The sequence below is a fragment of the Schistocerca nitens genome, chromosome 2, assembly GCF_023898315.1.
Source record: "Schistocerca nitens isolate TAMUIC-IGC-003100 chromosome 2, iqSchNite1.1, whole genome shotgun sequence".
NCBI classification, from domain to species: Eukaryota; Metazoa; Arthropoda; class Insecta; order Orthoptera; family Acrididae; genus Schistocerca; species Schistocerca nitens.
The window spans coordinates 560,803,363-560,827,839 of NC_064615.1; the positions used below are offsets into that span (position 1 = coordinate 560,803,363).

At 38.6% G+C, this 24,477-nt stretch overlaps 1 protein-coding gene across 6 annotated transcripts in view; it reads right to left on the minus strand.

Annotated features, from left to right (window-relative positions):
• The window catches only part of LOC126236598 (transmembrane channel-like protein 5), a 271,797-nt gene that overhangs the window by 69,171 nt on the left and 178,149 nt on the right, over positions 1-24,477 (minus strand). For all 6 annotated transcript variants that reach the window (XR_007544962.1, XM_049946024.1, XM_049946023.1 and 3 more), the window contains one exon: positions 13,273-13,393. Coding sequence is in view for 5 of the 6 variants with exons in the window: in XM_049946024.1 (XP_049801981.1) it covers positions 13,273-13,393 (121 nt within the window). In the remaining variant the exon portion in view is untranslated. The remainder of the gene's footprint in view (positions 1-13,272; positions 13,394-24,477) is intronic.

Sequence of the window (24,477 nt, forward strand, 5' to 3'; positions counted from 1 at the left end):
ATGACGACCATACCATATCATTCAGTACTTTCTGTTTTTCCTTTGATGCAATGTGGTTCGTACAGTATGCCGACCAATGTTTTGGTTCATTATCCTGTTGTAAGGTGAACCCTTTCCCTATAAAGTGCAATCCACTTCATATTGCATGATACTGAAGCATGCGGTGGTACTGCTTCTGATCCATACATCCTTCTATTTTCACAATGTCACCAACTCTATCTCCGACAAAACATCCCCACAATAGAACCTCCAATGTGTTTAACTATAGGTAGAACACACTGTTGGGCTACCCTTTCCCCTACAAATGGCAAACAAATATTCTCCTTCTGGTTCAAAAAAATCTCAAACTTCGATTCAACTGTGAATAACACCTTCATCCACTCTCCCAATGTCCAATTACAATGTTTTCTAGCCCATTCAAGTCTCTTCTGTTTATTTATGGGCCTTAGAAGGGGTTTTCTTGCTGTGACACATCCTTTCAAGCAGGCTTCAGTCAGTATCCTTTTTACTGTTTCAACAGATATTATTGTTGTATTCATTTCTACCAATTCTGCACAAATTTGAGGGTCTGTTTTGAATCTATTTCTCTTACCGGTAATTCTGATATATTTATCATCACTTTTAGTTGTTTTACGAGGTTGTCCTCATCATGGCATGTCCTTATTGCTACCTGTTGTCTTCTGGTGATGAAGGAGGAGGAGGAGATTAGTGTTTAACGTCCCGTCGACAACGAGGTCATTAGAGACGGAGCACAAGCTCGGATTAGGGAAGGATGGGGAAGGAAATCGGCCGTGCCCTTTCGAAGGAACCATCCCGGCATTTGCCTGAAGTGATCTAGGGAAATCACGGAAAACCTAAATCAGGATGGCCGGACGCGGGATTGAACCGTCGTCCTCCCGAATGCGAGTCTGGTGTGTTCTGGTGATGAAGGGTGTATTGAACTCCCCCTGTAGACACACTACACTGTTTCACAATTTGGCAAATAAATAAACCTACTTGGCCAAGTGCTACAATTGCAGCAATTTTTTCGATGGATATCTTCACTCATGGAGCCATACTAGCGATGTGCACACTTCACTGTCACGAAGGAACTGATGTGCAGGAACCACATGTTATGTATCATAGCAATGCTTGCAATTCACTGTGGACATCACAACACTACAGGGAACAACACAGGTGCACCATATGCGGTATCCGTCGGCAAATAGGTAAACAGACATATCAGATAGGTACATAACATATATGTACACAACACTGTTTGTTGGATACTATGGTCTCTTGATGACCACAAACAAAAATCATGACATGTGTACAAATGTTGTACTATTCCTTTGCTTCCTCAACCGTACGCACGATAATAGACCTTATCCTCAGAGAACTAGATATCATTTATTGGGTGTATTGAAATTAATGAGTGGTAGTATAAAATTACTTTCTTCTGGGTAGCAATTAATTTTTTTTTTTTTTTTTGGTGCCAGTATCTGATTACTCCAAAAAATGCTGACAAAAAACACCACCAGATGTAAATATCTGAAAGAAGCAGCTTTGACTGCATCCTTATGCGTAGGAGATGCAATTATGTGCAAGAAAAAAGGTTGCTGAATTCAGTCTTTTTGACAGATCTGCAATATGGCAGGACCAATTTTTTATCAATGAGTATTGTTAAGAATTTGGAGGAGTCTACAAACTTTGCATTTTAAATGTTTTTGGTCATTTTGAAGTACGAATAGGATACATACTACATTTTTATTACATATTTTTTCAGCATCAGGTCCCACAAATGAGACTATTTATAATACAAATAATTATACAGAATGGCTCCTTTCAAGAACAGTATGCCTTTCACGAATAGTATGTCTAGTTTTTGTAGAATACACATTAATTCCACATTGTGCATTCACTATAATTTTAAAAATCATCATAGACATAAGTGTTCCAACCAGGCCTATTACGATCACTGGATGGAAAAAAGAAATTGGGCATGCTCTACAAAACTGAGCAGAATCGAAATACTTCATCAACTTTAGGTGAGAGTTGTATTTTAGTGTATACCCTAGTCCTCACATGAATAACATCGAATATTCATTATACTGTTCTTCTAGGGCTTTATTTATGTGATATATTTTCTGATTTTAGATTTACTGTGTCATATATCTGAAATACAATGCCAAGAAAATGTCCAACCCAAAAATGCTCTTCAGTGTTGAAAATGTAATGACAACAAACATTACGGTTTGTTGCACTTTCTTATGAAACACTGTCACAGTTTGCAGAATGAGATTTTCACTCTGCAGTGGAGTGTGCGCTGATGTGAAACTTCCTGGCAGATTAAAACTGTGTGCCCGTGAAAGGCAAAGGTCCCGAGTTCGAGTCTCAGTCTGGCACACAGTTTTAGTCTGCCAGGAAGTTTCATTGTCACAGTTATCTGTTCTGACTGAACTCTCCTTTCTCCTGTAGTTCAGAAAGAGTTTTCTGGCTAGTTATAGTGGTGGACAGCCGTTTTTACTGAATGTTTCCAAATTAATTAAGAAAACTGGTCCATCAGTATCTAGCTGGAATTTCAGAGGTGTGTTTGATATGTGCATCGCCATATAAGGCAAATCATTCACCAATATTATTGTAAGGCTGGTAGTAGGTTCGGAGAGGTTCACAATTGATCCCTGGGATGAAAGAGAGGGCAGTGTAAGCATATCCTTGCCTTGGATTTAGCATATTGGGCTCTGAGCACTATGCGACTTAACTTCTGAGGTCATCAGTCGCCTAGAACTTAGAACTAATTAAACCTAACTAACCTAAGGACATCACACACATCCATGCCTGAGGCAGGATTCGAACCTGCGACCGTAGAGGTCGCTCGGTTTCAGACTGTAGCGCCTAGAACCGCATGGCCACTCCGGCCGGCAGAGTTAGCATATTGAGAAAAGGATTGCTTATCACAGAAAATGAGTTAACTGTAAAAAAGAAAATAAATAAATAAAATAAAATAAAATAAATAATAATAATAATAATAATAATATTCAGGTGTGAAAAGGATATCACTTATCAAAGTTAAGTTCTGTTGGCTGTTGGTCGATTTAATATGGAGGTCATTGCAGAGTTATGACAATATGAAAGCCAATATCCAGGAAGATGGCTCCCTTAACAAAAGAGCAGCATGTGAAACAGACTGGAGAGAATGTGTTAGGTTGTGGAGAGACAAGGTCAGAGAATCTTGACTCTGGCTCCAGGTCATAATGATGTCATCACTGAATTTCAACCAGGTGAGGGGTTTAGTTTTTTGGCTAGCCAAAGATTTCTTTGTACACCAGCGAAGAGGATGGAATATGAAGGTACAATACAAATGTCCATAGTTTGTGCCAGAGACTTATTCATGTATCTTCTTTTGTTCTTCAGAAACACGCACTATTATCTTATATTCTAATAAAGAAACAAATCAGTATCATGAGCTCCACCCACCAAATTAAAGACAACCAGGCTTGTTTATGAGCACTCATTGGACAAAACTAATTGGACAAGCTCTTCAAAATTAAGACGAAAACATTATGAGTTTCAAACAATATGTGTGAGTTGTATTAAATTCATACCCTAGTGGCAGTTTGTCAATCACAGAAGGAGTAGCTTAAATCAGCAAGACAATAGGATACACAGTTTTTTATGACAATGAGGTAATGGAGATGGGGGATGCTTGTATCTAAGAGATGGCTTTAAGAATGATGACCAAAGATGTTAATGCCAAAGGGGGTATAAAAGTGGTATTGCAGACTGGAGATTAACAGAAGGAAAAGTATGGGTGCACATATTATTATTTCAAAGGAGTACACATGTGGATTATGATTACAATTTTCCTGTCATTCAGTACATATTTTAGATGTTGCATCCATATTGGCATATCTCAACTATATTCACCATACACATGAAGCAAATCATTTCCTGCTTTGTGCCATGAAATATTAGAATTGCGAAGCACCTTGTAATAAAGTATTGTCTGTAATTTGGTAGTGGAGGGCATGATATTTCATTTGTTACTTTAGAGGTTTCTGGGATATCACAGTGTATTTCCAAAGAAGAGTGAACAACAATTTCTTCAGTAGTGTTCAAGTATCTTAGAATATTTTCTGTTAGATTGCGTCACTTATCTGCATTCATTTTTGAAGACACAGATATACACTGTCAGATGCTGGAACCATGAGAACTGCATTGTCTACTTTCAGTATTTCAACTGATTTTTCGATATACAATTTCATTCTTTCATTTTAGTCTAGTACAATACTGGTTTTATTTCTATCAAAGTGCAACATATTGTCAATATAAATACAATAATAAAAAATACTGTTTGAAATGCAAACAGTGGAATGAATAGACAAAATCATTCGTACTGCAGAGACCCATCTCTGTAGTCAAGGATGCTAATAAATGCTTGTCTGGTTTTAGCAAACTCAGAGATAATGAAAATCAATGATCCCAAACTAGCTGCAATAAGGTTATACATTTAATATTTTATATGATGGGCCTGATTTGGCCGTTATCAAGTGACCTGTGAACATAGCATGTTAAGATTACCTACACATAAATCATGGTTATTTTATGTTGACATTTACATTAGTGCTTACATCTACCTACCCCCATGTATCATGGGCCTGGCCGTTGGTGGGGAGGCTTGCGTGCCTCAGCAATACAGATGGCCATACCGTAGGTGCAACCACAACGGAGGGGTATCTGTTGAGACGCCAGACAAACGTGTGGTACCTGAAGAGGGGCAGCAGCCTTATCAGTAGTTGCGGGGGCAACAGTCTGGATGATTGACTGATCTGGCCTTTTAACACTAACCAAAACGGCCTTGCTGTGCTGGTATTGCGAATGGCTGAAAGCAAGGGGAAACTACAGCCGTAATTTTTCCTGAGGGCATGCAGCTTTACTGTATGATTAAATGATGATGGCGTCCTCTTAGGTAAAATATTCCGCAGGTAAAATAGTCCCCCCTTCGGATCTCCGGGCGGGGACTACTCAAGAGGACGTCGTTATCAGGAGAAAGAAAACTGGTGTCCTACGGATCGGAGCGTGGAATGTCAGATCCCTTAATCGGGCAGGTAGGTTAGAAAAATTAAAAATGGAAATGGATAGGTTGAAGTTAGATATAGTGGGAATTAGTGAAGTTCGGTGGCAGGAGGAACAAGACTTTTGGTCAGGTGAATACAGGGTTATAAATACAAAATCAGATAGGGGTAATGCAAGAGTAGGTTTAATAATGCATTAAAAAAATAAGAGTGCGGGTAAGCTACTACAAACAGCATAGTGAACGCATTATTGTGGCCACGATAGACACGAAGCCCATGCCTACTACAGTAGTACAAGTTTATATGCCAACTAGCTCTGCAGATGATGAACAAATTGATGAAATGTATGATGAGATAAAAGAAATTATTCAGGTAGTGAAGCGAGATGAAAATTTAATAGTCATGGGTGACTGGAATTCGTCAGTAGGAAAAGGGAGAGAAGGAAACATAGTGGGTGAATATGGAATGGGGAAGAGAAATGAAAGAGGAAGCCGCGTAGTAGAATTCTGCACAGAGCATAACTTAATCATAGCTAACACTTGGTTCAAAAATCATAAAAGAAGGTTGTATACATGGAAGAAGCCTGGAGATACTAGAAGGTATCAGATAGATTATATAATTGTAAGACAGAGATTTAGGAACCAGGTTTTAAATTGTAAGACATTTCCAGGGGCAGATGTGGACTCTGACCACAATCTATTGGTTATGAACTGTAGATTAAAACTGAAGAAACTGCAATAAGGTGGGAATTTAAGGAGCTGGGACCTGGATAAACTGACTAAACCAGAGGTTGTACAGAGTTTCAGGGAGAGCATAAGGGAACAACTGACAGGAATGGGGGAACGAAATACAGTAGAAGAAGAATGGGTAGCTTTGAGGGATGAAGTAGTGAAGGCAGTAGAGGATCAAGTAGGTAGAAAGATGAGGGCTAGTAGAAATCCTTGGGTAACAGAAGAAATACTGAATTTAATTGATGAAAGGAGAAAATATAAAAACGCAGTAAATGAAGCAGGAAAAAAGGAATACAAACGTCTCAAAAATGAGAACGACAGGAAGTGCAAAATGGCTAAGCAGGGATGGCTAGAGGACAAACGTAAGGCTGTAGAGGCTTATCTCACTAGGGGTAAGATAGATACTGCCTACAGGAAAATTACAGAGACCTTTGGAGAAAAGAGATCCACTTGTGTGAATATCAAGAGCTCAGATGGAAACCCAGTTCTAAGCAAAGAAAGAAAAGCAGAAAGGTGTAAGGAGAATATAGACGGTCTAGACAAGTGCAATGTACTTGAGAACAATATTATGAAAATGGAAGAGGATGTAGATGAAGATGAAATGGGAGATAAGATCCTGCGTGAAGAGTTTGACAGAGCACTGAAAGACCTGATTCGAAACAAGGCCCCGGGAGTAGACAACATTTCATTGGAACTACTGACGGCCTTGGGAGAGCCAGTCCTCACAAAACTCTACCATCTGATGAGCAAGATGTATGAGACAGGCGAAATACCCTCAGACTTCAAGAAGAATATAATAATTCCAATCCCAAAGAAAGGAGGTGTTGACAGATGTGAAAATTACCCAACTATCGGTTTAATAAGTCACAGCTGCAAAATACTAACGTGAATTCTTTACAGACGAATGGAAAAACGGGTAGAAGCCGACCTCGGCGAAGGTCAGTTTGGATTCTGCAGAAATGTTGGAACACGTGAGGCAATACTGACCCTACGACTTATCTTAGAAGGTACATTAAGGAAAGGCAAACCTATGTTTCTAGCATTTGTACACTTTGAGAAAGCTTTTGACAATGTTGACTGGAATACTCTCTTTCAAATTCTAAAGGTGGCAGTGGTAAAATACAGGGAGCGAAAGGTTGTTTACAATTTGTACAGAAACCAGATGGCAGTTATAAGAGTCGAGGGGCATGAAAGGGAAGCAGTGGTTGGGAAGAGAGTGAGACAGGGTTGTAGCCTGTCCCCGATGTTATTGAATCTGTATATTGAGCAAGCAGTAAAGGAAACAAAAGAAAAATTCGGAGTACGTATTAAAGTCCATGGAGAAGAAATAAAAATGTTGAGGTTCGCCGATGACATTGTAATTCTATCAGAGACAGCAAAGGACTTGGAAGAGCAGTTGAACGGAATGGACAGTGTCTTGAAAGGAGGATATAAGATGAACATCAACAAAAGCAAAAGCAAAACAAGGATAATGGAATGTAGTCGAATTAAGTCGGGTTACGCTGAGGGAATTAGATTAGGAAATGAGACACTTAAAGTAGTAAAGGAGTTTTGCGATTTGGGGAGCAAAATAACTGATGATGGTCGAAGTAGAGAGGATATAAAATGTAGACTGGCAATGGCAAGGAAAGCGTTTCTGAAGAAGAGAAATTCGTTAACATCGAGTATAGATTTCAGTGTCAGGAAGTCGTTTCTGTAAGTATTTGTATGGAGTGTAGCCATGTATGGAAGTGAAACATGGACGATAAATAGTTTGGACAAGAAGAGAATAGAAGCTTTCGAAATGAAGAATGCTGAAGATTAGATGGGTAGTTCACATAACTAATGAGGAGGTACTGAATAGAATTGTGAAGAAGAGGAGTTTGTGGCAAAACTTGACAAGAAGAAGGGACCGGTTGGTAGAACATGTTCTGAGACATCAAGGGATCACAAATTTAGCATTGGAGGGCAATGTGGAGGGTAAAAATTGTAGAGGGAGACCAAGAGATGAATACACTAAGCAGATTCAGAAGGATGTAGGCTGCAGTAAGTACTGGGAGATGAAGAAGCTTGCACAGGATAGAGTAGCATGGAGAGCTGCATCAAACCCAGTCTCAGGACTGAAGACAACAACAACAACAACAACAACAACAACAACTTACATCTAGTTGGAAGTGATGACCACATTGCATCTATGGCAAATTTTTTCTGCCCAGTCATGGTAAGTATAATCTCTTTGCGGTTACAAAATGTAAAAAATACATTTTTGACAGGTATTTCGATAGTTCAATACTTTGACAATTGTTTTACTATGGTGCTATATGTTTACGAAGTATATACAGCTATTCAGACATGATTTTACATTTTGTTGTTTTTGTATGTTTTGTTTTGCATATGACTATCCCTTTTCATATACTATTATGTAAACAAAGTTTTCGAGATAGTATTTATGTTAGTTTTCTGAATTATGTAGTTCGAATTCTATAGCAAATTTGATGCTGGGGTGGAGGTTGTTAGGTTCAAATGGCTCTGAGCACTATGGGACTCCTTCTGAGGTCATCAGTCCCCTATAACGTAGAACTACTTGAACCTAACTAACCTAAGGACATCACACACATCCATGCCCGAGGCAGGATTTGAACCTGCGACTGTAGCGGTCACGCGATTCCAGACTGTAGCGCCTAGAACCGCTTGGCCACTCCAGCTGGCGGTTGTAAGGGCCTGATGGATATTATTGATGTCTGTCTGTTTCCAACAATCAGTATTAAAGTGTCATCCATGTACCTATAACAGTGAATGATTTTATTAAGTATTGGCCAATGTGAATTGAAAACTTTTTCTTCTAGTATGTTGAGAAACATATCTTGAATTATGCTAGCTACACAGTTTCCCATAGCTACTCCAACTGTTTGGGTGTAAATTTTTCCATTGCATTCAATATAATTTTGTGATTAAGTAGTTTTAAGAGGTTTCCTACATTATAAAAGCTTTCGTTTTATAAAATTGAAATTTGTGGTAAGCTTCTATGGGACCAAACTGCTGAGGTCATTGGTCCCTAGACTTACACACTATTTAATCTAACTTAAACTAACTTACACTATGGACACTTTTGTTTTATAATTTCTATTGTCTCCTATATTGGAATGTTCATATATAGGTTTGTAATGTCAAAAGAGACAAATTTGCCATTAGGCAGAATTTGCATGTCTTTTATCACTTTCGCTGAGTACATGAATTTTTTGTGGTATATTCCTTGTCATATGTACACAGCTCTGTTAGTAGCTAGTTCAACTTTTTACATACCAATTATGTAGGGCTACTGATACAATTCACAACTGGGCACATTGGAGTCTATAATTTATGTATCTTTGGTTGAGCATGTGACATTGGCATATGTGGGTTCATAATGATAAGTGCTTTCTTTTCACATTCCATCAGTGTCACATTGCAATTTCTAATATTTTTCTTTAGTTGTGCTATATATTTGTTTGCTGGGTTATATGGTAGTTCTGCGATGAGGTTAATTTTGAAAGAGGTCATAGCTTCATTTATGTAACCATTGTGGCTGATTATAATGGTACAATTTCCTTTGTCCAATTTTACTGCAATTGTATTGTTTGCTTGTAATCTCTGATTTACTGACATAGTAGAATAAGAAAAGTTATAGTTATATCAAAAACAAAAATACACAGACCATGCACAAAAATCTCAGATGAAAATAAAAACAACAAAATATAACATCATCTGTGGTAAGCTGGGTATACTTTATCAACGTGTAGCATCATAATAAAGAAGTCAAAATATCTGTCAAAAATGTATTTTTTATGTTTTGTAACTAGAAAATAAATCTTACTTCCTATGACGTGACAGAGAAAATTTTCAATAGATGCAATATCATTGCCACTTCCAACTATAGTCCAGTTGGTGTAAGAAGATCCCTGGCAGTTAGTAGCGCTGTTGCCAGCTTTCAACTGCTAGACGCAAATGGGTACAGGTGACAGTAGTACCCATCTACAGAGTTGGGACAACACTAAGGCATTACCGAGCGAGGTGGTGCATATGTTAGCACACTAGACACACATTCAGGAGGACAAAGATTGAAAACTGTATACGGCCATTCTGATTTAGGTTTTCCATTATTTCCCTAAATCACTTCAAACAAATGCTGGGATTGTTCCTTTGAGAGGGCCTGGCCATCTCCTTTCCCCGTCCTTCCCTAATCCGATGGGACCAATGACCTCACTGTTTGGTCCCCTCCCAAATCAACCACCAACCAACTACTGAGGCATTGCCACAGAGATGTTTACAGAAGTGAATTACATGACTGGTGGGTATAGGCACGTGAAGCCATTGTGACCAACCCACTTCAACTGTCACGGATCAGCTTAAGCCAGTTTGACTACCAACACAAATGTAGACATAAAACAGCCATGATTATGTGTAGATAATTTTACCAATGTTATTTTCGCTGGTCACTTGATAATGGCAATTAAGCCAAAACAGGCCTGTCATGTAAAATATTAAATATATTACTTTATTGCAGCTAGTATGGGAACTAGCATTTTCATTATGTCTTATAATGAGGTATACTATGCTGTGGGTTCAACAGAATGTAAGAAATCCAAGATAGTTCAGTTGACTGATTGGAAAGGTGTTCGCCAGTGGTCAATATGAGGGTGAGACTACGTGCTCCAGAGCTCTTGATAAGCAGACATTGTGTCCATATCCTTGGTTCACTTTCAGATCTGTTCACGATGACTCATGCAGGAAGGGGGTGGGGAGGAGAAGGGGGGACGTGAGAAATGTGACATTGCTGATGATAATGGACACAAAATGTGGGTATCAAGAGCTTTAGGGCACCACATCTCCTCCCCTTATTGAACAAATATCGGTGATGAAAATTCAATATCACCACACCATTTATGCTACTGAAGTGAAACAGGTTTCTTTCTTCTCATTAAAATAAACTTTAGCACAAACAGAAAACTGCACTGCATTTACACTCTAAATGGTCTCTCCATAGTTACTGACAATACGTAGTTAACATATCTAACACATTTGAAATGCAATCTGCTAAAGCGACTTCCCACAGAAAGGCTTGCGCCAGTGAATTAGCCACACAGAAAATTAGTACCATACTGAGATGTCAATCAGTAATGGACTGATACATAAGCATTAAGTTGAGTTTGATTTTTGTATTCAAAATGTTGTGATGGCCTCTGCATCATACACAAAGGTACACATGTTTCTTATAAAGTCCTAATGTGCTTAATGTTTAGATTCAGTTGGCACTGTGGCATCAGAGAGTCTACCAAAGCAAGTAATTGCATGTATGAGGTGTTAGTTCATAGTTCCTAATTTCTCAGTAGAGTGTTGATTCATGACTGGAACAATAATGAACTGTAAAATATGGCAATACCTATTGGTTTCAAGACGTTTAAATAAACTTTTCTGTGGCCATCAGTGTGTGTGTGTGTGTGTGTGTGTGTGTGTGTGTGTGTGTGTGTGTGTGTGTGTGTGTGTGTGCGCGCGCGCGTGTACACTATTGCTTCAAAGCTAGTGTGAATGCTGTTTTTCAGTTATGTGTTACTGTTTTCCATGTATTGATCTGCTGTAGATGAGTGGCTGCCTTTCCCTTATTTTACGTATTGCTCCACCTGGGAATTTCCATCATTGTTATTCATAACAGCTGAAATATCAATGGACTGTTTCTTTTACAATAATAGCCTATAAATATGGTCAAAATTTATCTTACACTCTTTGCACTGTTGTATTCATCTCTCTGAAACAAATTTGTAAAGAGATTGAGAGCGATGCAAGGGGTCTGTTGCCTTGCAAAGTGGAGGACAGGAACATTGCAAAATAAATGCAAATACAAGGAGGTCACAACATTAGATTTAGCAAACAATAACATTGGAGGAAGACTACAGGCAAACTTGCAAAGAAAGTTGAACAAGTAGTCATCGGATGCACTGACTAACAAATTATGGGTAACATCGGTTATTTTAAATTCTGCACTACACTATCACTGGCAATGAGAAAGAGATTCTCTTCAAGCAAATCAAATTATGCTGGACTTTCTGAATGCTTTTCAAAAGTCCATGCTTCATAGAAAAATACCGATAACGTTTATGAGATGTTTTTCTCAATGTATAGTTAAACATGAAGGAGTGATCCATTAGTGACTGCTTTCTTCAAACTAAACCTTAAATGCAGATATATACTACTATTCGTTGGATGCCCTTCTGATGAACTGTGAGACAACTGCTTATTTCAAGAGAATTGTTATTTTACGACACTTTATGTCAGCAATGGAAGGAAACATATGGGTATAACAGAAAAGAGGAAGTTACTGGAATTCAACTGACACTTCCTACTGTATATACTGCATTCCCTAATCTGGCATTTACAGACTACCATGTTTTTTAAGTTCTCCACAGTGAGAAGAAATACCTGATGCAGAAGGCTACCATGGATATGGTACAAAAGGCAAAATGTTATTAAAATGCTGCTTTATGTATGGGATAGCAACAAATTCATCATTTCATATAATTAAACTCTTTCTATGATTATGTTTCAGTTGGCATACTTAAGCAACAACAAAATCTTATTAATTGGTTGCATTCATTTTTAGATATAAAAAAGAACTGGGTGACAACAGTGCAGCAACATAAAACATTAACTCTTTGCTTTCCAGAACCAAAGAGATTTTACTAAATAGGTCAAGGGAAGCCAGACCTACACAAAGCTTTCCTACATTAAACTTTAAATAATTCCACTCATTCTTTACTAGCATACTGTTGGGCTTCAGTTCACATTTGTGGATGCAACACACTTTTTGATTTCTTTTGTTTCTTCGTTATCTAGGTCTTTGCATACCAATGAAACATCTATGGTTGCAGCATGTGATGAAGGAACAATCTCCACACATCTGTGCTCTTTCTGATAACTTACTGTGTCACTTATTTGTAAATAGAGTCAGTTATACTGAGTTTATTATTATTGACTAGTACTTTTATCCAAACTTTTCTAGTTTCAATTTCCTGTCCATTACAAACCCTGTTTTAATAGTACTAAGTAAAAGTAGTTTATTCACCAAGTGGTGGTAGGGGAAAACACATATAAGGGTTAAAGAAATGTGCAAGCTTTGGAGCCAGTGGCCACCTCTTCTGGCACAAAGGCTGAAGGGAAGAAAGAGGGATGAAGAAACAGGACTGGTGAGGTTTAGGAAATGGGGAAAGTCTGGAAAAGTTGCTCAGGACCCTGGGTCAGACTAGGGCAGTCCCCAACAGTCTTTCCTTCTCATGCCACCCAGTAAGTCTTCCCTGACCTGGACTTCTGAACAGCTTTTCTGAACTCTCCCCATTTCCTAAACCTGGCCAGTTCTTCTCCTTTATCCCCCTTCCTTCCCTTTAAACCCTTCTGCCAGAAGAAGGAGCCTCTAGCTTTGAAAGTGGACCAGATGAATATACAGATCATTTACTATTAATACAATATTTTGTACTAACCTGAGAACTGGATGGATGGAACCAGTAGACCACAACAGCCATGATAGCAACAATTTCAAGAAGAAAAACTCTTACCAGATTAACATAAAGTGCTATTCGAGGACTCTCATAATCTTCAAGCCTGCAGGTGCAAAAAAAGAAAAAAAAGAAACCAATTAATAAATTACCAAAATTATTACATATGATATGCCTGTTGCAGGAAAATTATCATGTGAACAAAGTCAGCTGCAGTACAGACAGTTAACTTATGAAATCAACAAAAGCAGCTATTTGCTCTTATTCTGAGAATAAATTAATCTATCTTAATTACACATATTATTTTTAATCAAACGATGGAAAGTCCAGGATGGAATAACAACAACTTTATGAACAGGGTACACTGCTATTCACTATGTAGAGGAGACATTGAGTCACAAGGATATTTTAGATGATTAGTGTTCAACACTTTGTTCTGATAATATCTGTTAAAACTCCTATCTGATTAATAAATGAATCTAGTTTTCATAAAAGTGTTGTAAGTCAAATAGTTTCAAGTATGTCCAGATATTTTCTCAACAAAGATAAAACTAGAAGGAAATAAAAACCAATAATGATCTGCAGAGGATGATCACAGCACCGCTGCAACAGCAGACTACATCACGGTGGGAACAAGGTGCAAGTGGCATGTTTCCATTTAAATAATTGCATGGCTAACAGAGAACTCTCTGTAAATTTTGGTGACAGGCTGCTGCATCACAATGGTATCCAATTTATCCTTTAGATGATACCTAAGGTACTTGCTACAAAACTCAAAACGAGGTATAAAGCTATGCAAGAACTATGCAATACTTAGTGGGAATCCATCACAGCCATGCTTTGGTGCTTCATTATGACTAAATTTCTCACATGTAACATTGGATGAACTCCAACTGAACCACCCATCTTGAGCACAGTAAGATTTGCACCAGCCCACTGTCTACCAGCTCTAAGCTATACCCTACTTCCTGCAATATACAGATCCACTGCAGTCACCAGAGTGTCCAACAAGGTTCTTCAAAACCGAAAATTATGAAGAAATATGTATATCAATGACATAGAAAGGAATGCCCCCTGTATGAACAGCTATGAACCTGATCACCACTAATTTCAACCCAATAAATGAGTGGCAGCAATCTGAGAAATTTTGTACATAACTTCTCCAGCCAACTTTGAACTGCAACATAAGACATGGTCAACCTTTAAGTGGATCAGGACCAACAACAGGTGTGCTGATGTGTTTTGTAACTGGAATATAGTATCTTCCCCACTGTGGGACTGCGGTACTGAAAGATTGACAATCTGTTGCATGCAGCCTGAGAGACTACAGGGGACATCCATAGAATTTTCTGACAGTGGCAATGAGTGCAATAATTGTAACAACAACTTGGATATCCAACAGTGAATTTGGTGATATTTTTGTTACTATTATCAACTGCTAATTATTGTATATTATGTTTTAAGCTTTACAATATGTTTTAACATCTTACATCTTTACAATGTTGTAATGCTAATATACATGATATCGTCTGTACAGTTTGCCATCACCAGGGCCTCCATCTGTTTTTGTGTTGGTAGATTTTCTCTCACCAAAGCAACCAACATCTCGTCTTTGTTTACTTTCCTTTCCCGTCCATTTTGTTCCGTTCTGAATTTCTTTAACTTGGTCTGGTCATCTCTTTTTAGAAGTCCAACTGGTCTTTGTCATTGCATCTTCCTTGCCAAATACTGGTGGGGAATACAATTTGGTTACACCTGCTTCAAATAATGAAACCACTTCAGTCTCACTGCCCTCAGTTCTTTCTCCATGGTCATTCCCACTTGCAGGTCTCTCCTGATGAGCTTATCCCAAGATCATCTTGTCTTTCACAGAGCAAATCTAAGGAATTCCATTTCACAAGCTTGTAAGATTATGTGTCTTTTGGCTGCGACAAAGCTCTCCAGATTACTGGAAATGATGGAAAGAAGAGAGGTTCTGACTATGTTCTGTTTAACTCTTAGAAGAACGGCCTTATCCCTGACAAGTCTCTGTACTAGACTGATGAATTTGGACCCTTGGATTACCTTGTTCAGAACCTCAACATTGCAGTCTTATTACTTATCACAATACTACCAAGACATGTGAAATTATTCACATTATTGATGTTCTTACCCTCCAAAAATGGGTTAAATGGAGTGGATGATCAACACATTCGCAATGTCACTGTCTTGTTGTTCCTCACAGTTAACCAAAACTCCTCACAGTGATGATCATGTTACCTTCTGCTACTATTATATTCTGCTGGCACTATCTATACTGGCATCTTTTGCCAGTCTCTTAAATATTCAGTAAGTACCTGTTAGAGATTAACAACACTATCAGAAAGCATCTAGCAAGAGCTATGAAATAGCACTGATCAACACCACAAAGTATGAATTTAAATGAACATAATCTCTTTGCAAGTGATACACACGAAGTAATATTGAAATATGTTAATAAAATCCTGACGCAGTTGATTTTAGAGAAGAAATAGATAACAGTTTGACTAGATACTGGATGCCAGGCTATCCTACAAGTTGCATATCCAGCTGCCAGATATATGGACGAACATTGCCACAGAGCATGTCATAACATGTAGGTCAAGTGAGCCCAAGGAGATCAGGCAGATTTGGGTGAATTCGAGCATGAGTGTTTATAAGTGAAATGATCAAATGACATATTGATTAACTTGTTAAAACAGCCTGAAGCAGAATTATTTCATATAAAAATTTCATGAAGACTGTGGACCCAGCTATCATTTAACTTCTGAATAGTAAGTTTGCCATTTGTTGTTCTGAATTCAAATTTCTCACGATCCAGAATGGAAAAGAAGCACATAGCACCAAAGCTCTAGTTGCCTTTTATTCTTTTGTTTTAAACTATTTTATTACACTGATCAATTAGGTATTTGTCCACAGATGTGACAATTAATACTATTAAGTATTTACTGGATAATCTGTTTAATTAAACTTGCTTGGGATGTGCAAAGTTTTTGTGTAATACAGTTACGCATTTATGAAAATCCAATCATTTGAAAAATTTAACATACAGATCAATTTCAGGCCACTGCCAAAACTAAACCATCTATAGCCACACCTGGTACAAGTTCATCTTCAATATTGACAGACAAGCAACTGACTATGTCAGAATTATTTGAAAAGAAATTGATTTGGGATGTAAAAGACACAAAAGCCAAAAAATATAATTATTCGGTAACAGAAATGACTGGACCAGGCAATGAGCCATTAACTGTTGTAGAAAGGGCCAGATTCACAAGACTCCTAGAACAAGCTTTCCCCTCCTACAATATGCCAGGTATTTCTCAAAAAACAGATCCTGACTTCTGCAACAGAACGTGGGGGGAAAATCAAAAGAAACATTTCAGTTGTTCTCACAGTATATGAATGCATGGTGTCTGTTGTTTCATATAATTTGATAGTCCTAGCTGAGCAATTGATCTACCATCTTCAGTGTGGATGCACAAATATGTCCGACCTCCTGTGGGAATCTCAGAGAGCTAGCATGGAGAAAATGGGCAGGTACTGTGGATTGGTGGCACTTGATGGGAGTGTGGATCGGCTGTGAGGCACACCGAGATGGTCCATGCAGTTGCGCTAATGCTGTGTCCTGGATGGTGCAATGGTTACTGCATCTGCCTAGTAAGCAGGAGATCCTGAGTTCGAATCCAGATGCGGTACACATTTTCACTCATTGCCGCTGATACCGTGTAATGTTCCAATGCAACTGATAGTGGTGCCCCTCTCTTTCCTGTTCTTTCTTCCCATCTTCACCTTCAGTTTCTACAACTTGTGATACATGGAACTGTTTGGATAACAACACCTGTTTTCTGAGTTTCATTGATTGTCTCCTAAATTCCAGCTAGAACTTGGGAGTTCTTGTTATGAAAACTTTCCTAGGTTCTCGCTTTGGAAAAAATATAATAAAGGAGACTGCTAGGATACTGACCAGAGCAAAACACATTTCCTCATTCATGACAGTGGCACTAGCATGGTGAAAGATGTTCCAGTGGCTGAGTATAAGTTTGCTCGATGTTTCATCCATTTGCTTCAGATGTTTGTAACCGAGTCACTGAACATCACCTTTTACAAAATTAGCTGCAAATAGTTTATTTCTTGTTGTTTTTACATCAGTTCATGACAACCTTGTTTTGGCATTTGTGCCATTTTCAAGCGTTTGTATAGCTGGAGGACATCCATAAAACATGTTTGAATGTAATTTCATTTATTTACTATGTTGTTAATACAAAGTCATGTATTTACATTCTACAGTTATTTTATGTTCTTTTTGATAGTTGAAGCATCAATGGAAAGATATGTCATTCAACAACTTTCAAAAAATAACATGAAATATCTGTAGAAGGTTAATATATAAGCGATATTGACAACATAGTAAATAACAGAAATTACATTCCAAGATGTTTTATAGACTTCACTCCATCTAGACCAGGCTCGTCCAAACTGTGCCCCTGGGGCGCTAGCGCCCGCGATCGCCCGCGGCCAGCGCCCCGGGCGAATTCGTATGTTGTCGCAGTGGCCGAGCCGTGTCGCTTAGCTGGCCGTGCAGACCGCCCGACCACCCGCCGCGCCTCTCGACCTTATACCATTAAAAGACACAACCACGGGTTTGGATATTTTTCCAGCCGTGGGAAACGTGTTAGAGTCAATGGGTTTAAAATGGGAACGCCTGACCAGCGCAACAACGGATCGAGCCCCTGCGCTACGAGGGATACGCACTGGATTCCTGGGTTACGTCAGGTCAAAAATGGCTGAAATCGGCTGTTCCTTATTTGTGGCAGTCCATTGTCTGATATACGAGGAGGCACTTTGTTCGAAGATTGTCAACATAAAAAATGTTATGGACACAGTTCTTCGAACAGTTAATTATCTTCGATCGCATGGACTCACACATCTCCAATTTAAAGAATTTCTGGCTGATATCAAAGCGGAATAACCGGACATCCCCTACCACACCGAAGTAAGATGGCTGAGCAGAGGAAAGGTGCTTCATCGGTTTTTCTTCTTGAGAGGTGAAATAAAAACCTTGAAATGAAAGGACGTCCAGAAGAATTACTTTGTGATCCTAAGTGGGTGGCGAATTTGGCTTTTTTGAGTGACCTTACTGGTCATTTAAATACTTTGAACATTTCACTCCAAGGCGAAAATCACTCTGTTGCTGATTTAGTGCAAACGATTCAAGCATAACAACTTATTTTGTGGGGAAAACAGCTGCGCGAGAAGAATTGTGGACACTTTCCTGCACTAGATAGTGTTAAAGAAGATGTGGATTTTTCAGATTATGTTCAAATCATTTGCGAATTACAAGAACAGTTTGAAGACAGATTTTTGGAGATAAGTGAGCTTCAACTGGCCTTAGATACATTTGTTCGCCTGTTTTCCCTTTGGGCAGAGGGCGTCTCACAAGTGCTTCAACTAGAACTGATTGACCTGTAGTGCGATATCCACCTGAAGAACCGCTTTCTTATGTGTAAAACTTTGGATGACTTTTACAGATGTCTTCCACGAGAGAAACAACCTCTTGTGCACAAGCACGCGGTCAAATTTTTCTCAATGTTTGGTTCTACGTATATTTGTGAGAGCTTTTTCTCTCTTTTAAAGGTTGCTAAAACTAAAAACCGTTCATTCCTTGGCGATAAAAATTTGACTAATTCTTTGAGGTTAGCAGTCTCACGGAATATTGTAGCAAACCTATGCAAAATCGTCTCCTCGAAAAAGAAAAACGTCTAAAATGTTAATTGTCTTCTTTAAGAATGTTGACTGTAAGAATTAAAGAGCTTTATAATCTTAATTCTATTTTTAATAAGTTTTCAAACTCGGTCAGTTAAAATTATTACGTACAAAACAGAAAACTAAGGATCCAATTTCTAAACTCTGAAAAGGGACACCAAAAGCTGTAGCACGAAGTACAACAAAAAATATTTACTTGTAACTACTAACAGTAAGATGAGACACTATATCCCTTACATAAAACTATTTCTAAAATAGAATATTTTGTTTACGTTGGACCAGACCGCGGGACAGTCCAGCGCAGAGCATTGCTGTGCGGTCTCACTCGCTCCGCAGCTCTCTCTCTCTCTCTCTCTCTCGCTCCTATGTCGACACTAGCGACACACAGTGGCAGACGGGGCGCTGAACTACACTGCCTTGCGCCCGAGGGGCCCGGGCGCGCCCGCCGGGCGCAATTCTTGGATGAGCCTGATCTAGACGAACACTTGAAAATGGCTCAAATGCCAAAACAGGCTTCTCATGAACTTTTGCAAAAACAACAACACACAAACTATTTGCAGCTAATTTTGTAAAAGTATAATGAAGATGTCATATTATGACCTTATACAAGCTGCAGGCCAGCAGAGAGAAGTGAGTCTAAATCTCCAGCCTGAAGTAGCAGATATTATCATTACTGGTAGACGCCTCATAATGCATTTCAGTTATTCGAGTTTAGCTCAAGAAAAACTATAGGCGATTCAAACAGAGTTAAATTTACCATAGCTTCACTTGGTGTGAGGTATCAGCATGAGGTGGAATTCTACCTTTTGTTTGGAATGAAAACAGGCTATGTGGCTCCTCATAATACACTTAATACTTTATTGTCTCATCATTGCTGTCTGATAGAGCACTGCATTAAGCTTATGTAGCTGTCTGAAGAAATACCAAAAAATAAGTTCCAGCCTCTTCTGCACATCCAAAGTAGTACTACATGTTGTGGCATTAAATACTTATTTAGATGAGGATGAAACAACCTAATGACCCAACCCCCCCCTCAAATTTCCAGCCATGAGAGCCTCACTGTAAGCTGAATTCCAAAATCGTTTCACCTCCTTACATGAAAGTTCAAATCAGCTGATTGCTACCTTTCTTGACGCAAGATTCAAGACACTATTTAGGGATGTTGAACCTGAAAGAGCTTGACAACAGATCCTATTGTAATTTTGTGAAGAATGTTCCACAAATAGCAGTTCATCTGCAATTACTGCTAAAAGAGGTACAGGAGGTGAGACTGAATCAACTGTGACTCTTTAACTTCATGACATGTTTTGGGATCGTTTTAATGATGTAGCAAATGAAAATAATTACAGTCAGTGTGATGGTCAAGAAATAGACACAATCACAAGCAATCTAGACTATTATTGAAGACAGTTTGAATCTTATCATATTCATGACTCTGATATTTGGTGGTCAGTTAATGTGACAAATTTGACAAAGTTTATCAGAATTTATCTTTCAGTGCTTTGCAACAGTGTATATTGAAAGACTTTTCTAAAAGCTGTCCTTGTTTCTGAAGACAAGCAAAGTTACTTATCTCTTACTGCACAGAAATTGATCTTCATTCACTATAATTTGCCTCTAGTTCAAGAAGAATACTAACTTAATTTCTGTTAAAATGAATAATAAATGGTGTTTTGATTTAGAAACATTGCTATTTCATTTGTGTTTAGAGTATCTTACAAGTGAATTACAAGAAGTTGATTTAATGAAATGTTCACAATTTACTGAAAATCTGGTCTCTCTCAGATATTGACTTGCCATCTGGTTTCCAGCCAGATAATACAATTATGCCAGATACCAGATGGTTTCACAAATATATGTTTCATCTCAACTTTCTGAGCCTATCATGTTGTCACTGGAGTCTACTTAACCATACTTTCTAGAGATATCTCTAGAGCCTTCATAGGTACTGTGATGCTCCTGGACCACTACCTACAGGCAATCAAGATCACGGACGAGAATTAGACATGCAGTGGAAAGTAGAGATGGGTGATCTGCTCATGAATTGATTCAAAGAACTAGAGACTCCGACAGAGTGAGGGATTGGTGACTCAGAAAGAAAGAGTATTAGCTCTTTGGATCCGAGATGTCTCTCCAATGATGTCAGTGACCAGAATAGTCTAACATAGCCTGCTACAACAGCATTCCACACAACATATTGAATTAGTCACTACAGCATAGATCAATACAGCAAGAAGGTCTCCCAAGTTGCATGCAGGTGGACTCAGTACCTCACTTGGGAGCAAACTCAAGGAATTGACTTGCAAGAACAGGTAAGCTCACTCTCAGCAAACAACTCTATTACTACTCTTGACTCAGCATGGAGAGGATCACATGGCAACTCGTGAGCCACCCCCCCCCCCCCCCCCCACCCCCTTCGGGCTTTCACTGATTCTGCTTGCAGTGATCTTCGCTCACTCACTAATTCATACTCACAGTTTGACCTGATTACTTTTTGACTCTGCGTTCTCTATTCGAATCCAACTCGGCACGGATAATGTTCATTAACTGTATGTATATAACCTTATTAAACTTTTCATTTTAAAGCATGTACAGGATACAGAAGACATTGCATGTACATCTGCTCCCATTTGTAGGCTTTAGTATTTAAAAAGTGCACCTAATAGTAAGTATTTTAATTTTCCATATAATGTATTTTTAATGCTGCAGGACATTAGTCAATCACATTACCTTCACCAAGAAGAGCTCCAAGCATTATGTGTTACCATTTTACCAAACTGTCAGCAGATAAATTCCTGTAATTCTGGCTACTTATGAAACCTGAAGAGATGTCTAAAGTCCAAGCATCCAGCAGTCTGTCTGAAACAGTGTGGGTCAGGAAGCCGATCAAGATCACAATAAACCAATGAGTCTTCTGTAGAAATCATTTCTCACAAATTATCCTTACCAATGTCTGCTTCCACGTCAGATGAAATTCTGCTTCCGGGACATCAAAGTGAATCTCAATCTGTATCAAACCTGATATTGTCATTTAGTTTCTGAACATCTCCAGATTTATTTTCTTTTGTGATCCCCTCATCTCCAACCCGTTTTTGTTTGCTTGTTGTTGTTGTTGTTGTTGTTGTTGTTGTTGTGGTCTTCAGTCCTGAGACTGGCTTGATGCAGCTCTCCATGCTACTCTATCCTGTGCAAGCTTCTTCATCTCCCAGTACATACTGCAGCCTACATCCTTCTGAATCTGCTTAGTGTATTCATCTCTTGGCCGCCCTCTACAATTTTTACCCTCCACGCTGAACTCCAATATTAAATTGGTGATCCCTCGATGTCTCAGAACATGTCCTACCAACCGATCCCTTCTTCTAGTCACGTTGTGCCACAAACTCCTCTTCTCCCCAATTCTATTCAATACCTCCTCATTAGTTATGTGATCTAGCCATCTAATCTTCAGCATTCTTCTGTAGCACCACATTTCGAAAGCTTCTATTCTCATCTTGTCTAAACTGTTTACCATCCACGTTTCACTTCCTGACATTTAAATCTATACTTGACATTAACAAATTTTTCTTCTTCAGAAACGCTTTCTTTGCCATTGCCAGTCTACATTATATATCCTCTCTACTTCGACCATCATCAGTTATTTTGCTCCCCAAATAGCAAAACTCCTTTACTACTTTAAGTGTCTCATTTCCTAGTCTAATTCCCTCACCCGATTTAATCTGACTACATTCCATTATCCTCGATTTCCTTTTGTAGATGTTCATCTTATACCCTCCTTTCAAGACACTGTCCATTCTGTTCAACTGCTCTTCCAAGCCCTTTGCTGTCTCTGACAGAATTACAATGTCATCGGCAAACCTCAAAGTTTTTATTTCTTCTCCATCGATTTTAATACCTACTCTGAATTTTTCTTTTGTTTCCTTTACTGCTTGCTCAATATACAGACTGAATAACATCGGGGACAGGCTACAACCCCGTCTCACTCCCTTCCCAACCACTACTTCCCTTTCATACCTCTTAACTCTTACAACTGCCATCTGCTTCCTGTACAAATTGTAAATAGCCTTTCGCTCTCTGTATTTTACCCCTGCCACCTTCAGAATTTGAAAGAGAGTATTCCAATCAACATTATCAAAAGCATTCTCTAAGTCTACAAATGCTAGAAACGTAGGTTTGCCTTTCCTTAATCTTTCTTCTAAGATAAGTTGTAAGGTCAGTATTGCCTCACGTGTTCCAACAAATTGGAATACAAACTGATCTTCCCCGAGGTCGGCCTCTATCAGTTTTTCAAATCACCTGTAAAGAATTCGCGTTAGTATTTTGCAGCTGTGACTTATTAAACTGATAGTTGGGTAATTTTCACATCTGTCAACACCTGCTTTCTTTGGGATTGGAATTATTATATTCTTTTTGAAGTCTGAGGGTATTTCACCTGTCACATACATCTTGTTCACCAGATGGTAGAGTTTTGTCAGGACTGGCTCTCCCAAGGCTGTCAGTAGTTCTAATGGAATGTTGTCTACTCCGGGGGCCTTGTATCGACTTAGATCTTTCAGTGCTCTGTCAAACTCTTCACGCAGGATCTTATCTCCCATTTCATCTTCATCTACATCCTCTTCCATTTCCATAATATTGTCCTCAAGTACATCGCACATGTATAGACCCTCTATATACTCCTTCCACCTTTCTGCTTTCCCTTCTTTGCTTAGAACTGGGTTTCCATCTGAGCTCTTGATATTCATGCAAATGGTTCTCCTTTCTCCAAAGGTCTCTCTAATTTTCCTGTGGGCAGTATCTATCTTACCCCTAGTGAGATATGCCTCTACATCCTTACATTTGTCCTCTAGCCATCTCTGCTTAGCCATTTGGCTCTTCCTGTCGATCTGATTTTTGAGACGTTTGTATTCCTTTTTACCTGCTTCATTTACTGCATTTTTATATTTTCTCCTTTCATCAATTAAATTCAATATTTCTTCTGTTATCCAAGGATTTCTATTAGCCCTCGTCTTTTTACTTATTTGATCCTCTGCTGCCTTCACTACTTCATCCCTCAGAGCTACCCATTCGTCTTCTACTGTATTTCTTTCCCCCATTCCTGTCAATTGTTCCCTTATGCTCTCCCTGAAACCCTGTACAACCTCTGGTTTAGTCAGTTTATCCAGGTCCCAACTCCTTAAATTCCCACCTTATTGCAGTTTCTTCAGTTTTAATCTACAGTTCATAACCAATAGACTGTGGTCAGAGTCCACATCTGCCCCTGGAAATGTCTTGTTTGCAACAACTCATAAATAAATTTGTCGATGTTATGAAACTAATCCCACAAAATAAAATAATGGCATAACATTAAAAAAGCTCAAACATTTTTTCCCTAATCATAATTTACAAATTTGAAAAATATTATTAAGTGCT